Below are 6,350 nucleotides of genomic sequence, written 5' to 3' on the forward strand. Positions count from 1 at the left end.
AGCGCCAGAAACAAAAGAAGGCAAGGAAGCGCACGTATATAGCTAGAAAGGGTATTCTATCAGGTGAAGAAGCAGCCGATCGTGCACAACCTGTACAGGAAGGGGCAGCAGAGGAGGCAGCAGAGCCACCGGCCGAGCGGCCACAGCGAGCAAAACCTAGGTGCAGCATGTGCGAATCAACAGAACACAATGCACGTACGTGCCCTAGGCGGCAGGCAGCTAGCTAGTATGTAGCTGCATCAAATATATTTGTTCGTGGTGGAGTAATTCGGAATATTTGGCCTCGGTAGCGTGGTTGGGTGGGCCACTAGCTTGTGCGGGCCACTAACTTGTGGATTACGTTAAGTTAGTTTTCGGAGGCGATTACAAATAATAAACTCAGCCTAAGTTCGGACCCTGTGACCCCCGCCAAGTTTTTGATGATTTGTTCGGAGTGAGCACGCAATCGATTTCAAATCTAACTCATCAGACCGCGCCCTACATAGGAACTGTACCTGAATCAAAAATATGAGTTCGCACTTGGTTACCCATTCAAGTCATTCCAGGTCCCAAACGATCCCTACAACGTAACTATCGTCTTCCATAATGACTTCCCATCTATATGGCGATCAGACTCCTGCGGATGTCAAAAATGCTAAGGTACCCCAGATTCCGCTCTATAAGCGCTGTTCATAACCCACTAATCATGGCAAAACAGGGTCTTCATTTGATCACGCAGAGCACCCCGAATGGCCAGAAAGTACAGATCTTTCTTGAGGAACTGGCCGATGTCTACGGTACAGAATGGACAACTACTCTTATGTCAGTGAAGTATTCATTCCAGATGGCAAGAGCATTGATACTAACACCGGCGTTATGAAGTGACATATCGACGAACGAACAAAAGAAACCATGGTTTCTTCGCCTCAATCCAAATGGTATCTTAACTCCCTCCACTGAATTTCGCAGATACTAACTTGTAACCAGGCCGAATCCCAGTCATCGTTGACAATACTCAATCGCCTCCACATCCAGTGATGGAGACTTCTGCTGAACTCCTGTACCTCTTGAAGTTTGACACTGATCATCGCTTTGGATTCAAGGACGAGCTCGAGCAAAGCGAGCTCATTCAATGGCTATTTTTCTGGCATGGCAGCGGTGCTCCATACCAAGGAAATCTCGGTTTCTTCAGACGCGCAAAAGAGCAGAGCACGTGTAAGTTATAGCCTATATCTGTCCTCCACTCCGTATGAATTCAACTCGACGGTGCTGATATAATCATCACTAACTAGTTGCCATCAATCGATTCCGAAAGGAGACGTATCGAGTATTTGGCGTTCTCGAACTTCAGCTGTCTGGCAAGTACACCGGCCAACCGAAAGAGTATCTTGCTGGGAAGGGCGCCGGAAAGTACTCTGTGGCTGACATTGGGACCTGGGCGTGGGTGAAAAACTGGTCAGCTAGTGGGTACACGGATGAAGAGTTTAAGGAATTTCCACATCTGCTCAAATGGATTGAGAGGATTGCAGGGAGGGCTGCTGTCCAAAGGGGAATTGGCGAGAAATACAAGCCATCCTGAGCTCGCTGTCCTAGTAGGCTGCGGGTTACATCTAAGCCAAATTTGATACTTCGAAAATTGCCGCATCACCTCCAATAGAAAAATTCCAGAAACTTGCGTTTATTTATAAGATGCTCTCATTCCAAACCCCAACAGCGCACGCAATCGAACACCAGCCACCAACCCATAGAAAAACAGCACCGCTTCATGCCACAGCCCCTCCCATATTTTCCAACATGAAATAGAGTCCCAATCACGCCATCTCTTTCCTTCCCTAACTCTCTGCCCCATCTAAGCCCCACCCACCACCTCCCTCATCTCGAACACACCTCCGCGCTCCATCTCCGACTCACCCTCCTCACCACCACCCTACCCCAACAACCAATCCTAAGCCTCCCCACCACCTCACTTCCACCCATCGTCCAACCCGCGTGGGGAGGGGCCTACCTTAACCTAGTATCCACCGCTCTGCTACCGCCCCAACTCCAGCACGCGCGCAGACCGCAGGGACCTCCGCCATGCGCGCAAAGCGGAGGTCCGAAAAGCGGGTCGCCAGCACACACGCCGCCCTCGTCTCTGCCGTCTGAACAGGCACGTGGGCGTCGTGAGCGGTGAGTGAGATGCAGGCCCGACCCGCTTTTGCGTGGGGGGGCGGGGAGGAGGTCGGTCAGATACCGCGATGGCGTGAACGGGGGACGGGGACGGCGGGTTGAGAACACGGAAGTAGATTTGGAATGGGAAACTAGAGTTAGGGTGAGCGTCACAAGGAAGGAGCGGTGAGGTGGAAGAGGGGGGGAGGAGCGTGCCGTGCTGGCCTGCCTAGAGGGGGTAGAGGAGTTTGTGGTACTGGTAATCGCGGAATTCGACGCGAGTTCGAGACGGGAATTTTGATTGAGATGGGACTGAGACAGTTGGAGGAAGGGAAGGTGGAATAGGCGGAGCTGAGTGGAGCTGCGACATGCCGTTTCGCATTAGCCGCGCGATGATGCGGTCGGCCAGGGCCCCGAGTCTGCCACGCCGCAAAAAGCCGTTGGGAGCTCGAGCGGGCCGTTGAATATTTCGTGCAGCTCCGCCACGAGCTGGGCTGGCTGGCCACCCGCCTGTGGGGAAAGAGCCCAGAGATCCCTCACGAGTCCCCGCGTGGGATATTCCAAAGGAAGGATCTCGTAAGCGCTCGCGAACGCTTCCCCCCGTGCTACTTACCCAGCTCTAGGAAGGTCGCACGGGCGCATGCGTAGGTGTGCTAGACCCGATCTACGATTTACTGATCCCATCTCGGGGTTGCGCGGGCGGTCCTCGTGAATAGAGCCACCAGTCGCACAAGCAATGCGCTTCGCCCTTGGACGATTCGGCCGGCGCGGTAAGGCCGGGGAAGCGCTGACGTAGACGTCACCGATGCCTGGTGAGGGGGGGTTACAAGACCCGAAGTCACTTCTAGAGATTGCGTGCAGGCGGTCCGGGGCGGGCCATGCTATCGTGTTGCGGACCGCAAGGGCACAGTAAGACGGACCCGTGGCGACGGATCGCCCCATACGTGCGACAAATGGCAGTTTGCAATTTCTATTCTCGATGCTGTCGAAGTGAGGTGAGCTGAGAAGAGCGGCGAAGCCTCTGAGCCACTGTTGGAGTCGCACAGAACCCGTCTGCTGGGTCGCTGCGTGCTGAGCTGCTGAGGCAAGCAGCAGTGCCAGCGGTCAGGCCCAATGGTAACCTAGGAATCCGGGGAACAGTGCGGAGGTAGGTTAAATTAGGCTTTCTTATTTAGCCAAATGGCAGATGACCACTGTGAGCGCTCATCCTGCCACGCGGGTAAACAGCCAGCGGGGCGGGCGACTGGGAATAGATCCGTCGCTGTGGTTTTCTCCCGAGTGCTGGTCGTCGGCGATGGAGATACCGGCCCCGGAGCTGAGGCTTCAAAGGGAGTGTTGCAATTTTTAATATTGAGTTGACACTAAGGATTGGCTGACCACCATGATTGAGGATACTGGAGAGTACAGGACTGAGACTGGCGAGAAAGGGAGATATGGAAGAGAGCGCAGCTGACGGGTAAGCAACGCAGTGTCACGCTTCCCATGGAAGACAGCCCTGCAGCTCTGCATGCTTTGGTTCTCTTTTGCCGTGTCTTTCGCGCCGTTGTCAGGGAGCAGAGCGATGCGAGGAAATAGATGAAATTGAAAGCGAAGCGACCAATAGGAATGAAGCAATATGAACGAAGGAAGCGAAGAGGTTCCATAGACCTGCCTACCCTGCCTACCTCACTCACCGTTCACTGTGAGCTGGGACAACGAATTCGGAGACAGGCGCCAGCCGCGCTTTGCATCCTTCTTGTCACATTCCCATCCAGATGAAGAAGGAGACTCGAACCTCATATTCTTTTTCGATAGCACAGACCTGATAACAACTCGGCAGCCATCGCTAGCGATCCCCAGAAGGGCTCGCTGATCCCAAGGGTGGCGGTTGCTGGTGGTTGGGAGGGCCCGTCCCTTTGTCTCACGCGCACCATTCTTCTCCGTGTGTGTGGCAGGGAATCCAAGTTCGTGGGACACATGCTGATAAGCACGTGGGGCCGCCTGCTGCATGAGGGGCGTTGCAAGCAGAACGTCCTCGGAGAATCTCGCCCCCACGCATCTTCGAGGCGAGGCGCTGCGGCTGGAGGGGCACATGAGCGTTGCCATGCCCCTCAGAAATCGCGTGCGCATACCGTGCAGGATCAACGGGTCCGGGGCGTGCGCGCAGGTCGGCGGAATCCTACCTGCCAGGTTGGAGATGGCACCGTCTGAGAAAGAAAAACAGGTAATAATGGAAATGGCCACAGCAAACGGCAAGTGGACGGAGAGTGACGCAGTGCTTCCTCGGTGCGAACGGAACACCACCGAAGGTCGTGCGCATTCTGCCATTGCCGAAGAAGCTGTCTGTGCGGATTAAGAGGGGAGAGAGCTGGGATGTCTGAAAGCGACCCACCACCCATCGTGCTGGAATTGGGGATCTTGTACATCCGTGCTTGGCATGCACAAAGGCAATATGTGACGGAAACAGCTGCGGGTGCTTTATGTTCGGGGACCATAAAGGCAGCAACGGGTCTTCGGAATGATTGAGAGCTCTAAATTATGGCGATGAAGCAGGAGTCCTTAGTGAATGGAGATGTATTCGAGGAGAGCATCATACCTTGCTACTTACTAACGGGACACATGTCTTCCGCAGCATTGCCTGGCTCCCAATCCGATATGAAGTTGCAGAGACACTGCCTGTGTACCTCGTTAAACAGTCCATTTGTGAACGTATCGCGTGCTCGCAAAGTGCCTTCAATTTGCACCCATCCCCTGGCACCACCATCGGTCCCGACACCTGCAACCATATCCCGAACCCACCCTCACGGTCTCTGCTTTGACCAGCCGCGTGCCCAACCCATCCTCAAAACCACGCGGCGGCATTTGCGGGTTGGATTAATTGGGCACCAACAATCTCGCAGCACATCCTCTGACACAAACCCACCCACATCCGCGCCCCTGGAGCTGGGAGCTCCCAAAAATCAACACAGGCCCACATCGCAATACCACCACCTGAATCGCTCAGGGCGAAGTCACCCAAAACAGGCGCAAATCCGCCGCGGAAACAACATCCCCTATCCCCCCGTACGCTAACTTTACCAGCAGGCTTTGATCGTGCGGCACCTTCGCGCAGAGGCTGGGACCAGCAATCTCGGGAAGCCGGGCGCGAGAGCAAAACGGGAAAATGGAAACGGGGAAGCCAGCCCCTTCGGTACATAGGTGAGCGAGGGCGCGCGCGGCGGAACATGGGAGCGACATTCCGACGGGAATAGCAGCGGCCGTCGTGTGGATTGGCGGGGGTGTGGGAGTGTGGATGTGACGAGATTGTGACGATGAAAGGTAAGTGCGTTTTGGCGGCAGCGGAAGGGAGGGAACGGTCGGTCCATCCCGTGCGACTTGATACGGATACCCGTCGGCTTGCCGCGGCAACGGTTGACAAAAGCATCAAACACGGTGGTTGCTTTGGGATTTGGATCCGTTCTCTTGCGAGTGTGACACGGCGGAATGCGGCCGTACCTGAGGACCCAAGGGCCCCCAGATTACAGGATCATGAGTGTGGAGCAGACACGTTGTGTTTGATTGGCGTGCGGAAGACGGCACGCGGACAAGGATTCACAAGCGGAAATCCCGTTCATGCCCCGTGCACCGAGAACGGTTAGAGCCGCGCCGGAACCATGCTCTCGGGTCGAGCCAAGTCTCCGGGAAACTGGTTGGTGGTGGTTGGGTGGGTGAAATTGAAGCACCCCATGTCTTTCGGCACCGGCATCGGGAGTGAGCATCTTATCAGACGCCCGCACATCGCTTCTGCACCTCAAGACAGACGAGACGCGATGTGATGCGCGCATCCATGGTGAGACTTGTTCGCGAGGAACTCTTCCCGAAACAGCCCGGCTAAAATGCAGCTTTCCGCAAGAGGATGTCACTGCGCCATGCTATCGGCAAGCTGGGGTTTATCATGTTTGGTGTAACGATACAGCAATACGCGCCAGATTCTATACCGAGTAATACAGCTGCAGTTTCGACGTTACCATCTGTGCGAGCTCTGTCAGAGTGTTCCATGTGAAGGCTGAGGTGCCATGCGTATCACTGTGGCGCAGCCATTTCAGCTGAGCATGTCCAAGAGAGAAATATAGTGACCTCGTCATTCAAGAACGAGAACTCCAAGGAGGGTCTCACCACCGGCATGCATCACGAAAGTCGTTTGTTCCACGACAGATTAATATCGCGGCCGTTGCACCTCCGGAGTCCCCAATATTTTACCCTGT

At 54.9% G+C, this 6,350-nt stretch overlaps 3 protein-coding genes across 3 annotated transcripts; 1 reads left to right on the forward strand and 2 right to left on the reverse strand.

Moving 5' to 3' along the window:
• The first annotated feature begins 413 nt into the window (after positions 1-413).
• On the forward strand, positions 414-1,657 carry BDZ99DRAFT_468884 (glutathione S-transferas-like protein). The gene is made up of 5 exons (XM_033721367.1): positions 414-639; positions 698-801; positions 862-917; positions 967-1,194; positions 1,272-1,657. Exons 1-5 carry the CDS (start codon positions 586-588, stop codon positions 1,556-1,558), a joined length of 729 nt encoding a protein of 242 aa, XP_033569376.1. The 5' UTR covers positions 414-585; the 3' UTR covers positions 1,559-1,657.
• A 191-nt stretch (positions 1,658-1,848) lies between these two features.
• BDZ99DRAFT_503876 (uncharacterized protein) lies at positions 1,849-4,727 on the reverse strand (the record flags this gene model as incomplete). The annotated part of the gene is made up of 5 exons (XM_033723997.1): positions 1,849-2,488; positions 2,741-3,203; positions 3,801-4,186; positions 4,290-4,617; positions 4,715-4,727. 5 exons carry the CDS (start codon positions 4,725-4,727, stop codon positions 1,981-1,983), a joined length of 1,698 nt encoding a protein of 565 aa, XP_033569377.1. The 3' UTR covers positions 1,849-1,980.
• On the reverse strand, positions 4,695-5,610 carry BDZ99DRAFT_468885 (uncharacterized protein). Its single transcript, XM_033721368.1, has one exon. It carries the CDS (start codon positions 5,528-5,530, stop codon positions 4,949-4,951), a length of 582 nt encoding a protein of 193 aa, XP_033569378.1. The 5' UTR covers positions 5,531-5,610; the 3' UTR covers positions 4,695-4,948.
• Positions 5,611-6,350: the final 740 nt, after the last annotated feature.

This window comes from Mytilinidion resinicola (assembly GCF_010093595.1).
Source record: "Mytilinidion resinicola strain CBS 304.34 unplaced genomic scaffold BDZ99scaffold_32, whole genome shotgun sequence".
NCBI lineage: Eukaryota > Fungi > Ascomycota > Dothideomycetes > Mytilinidiales > Mytilinidiaceae > Mytilinidion > Mytilinidion resinicola.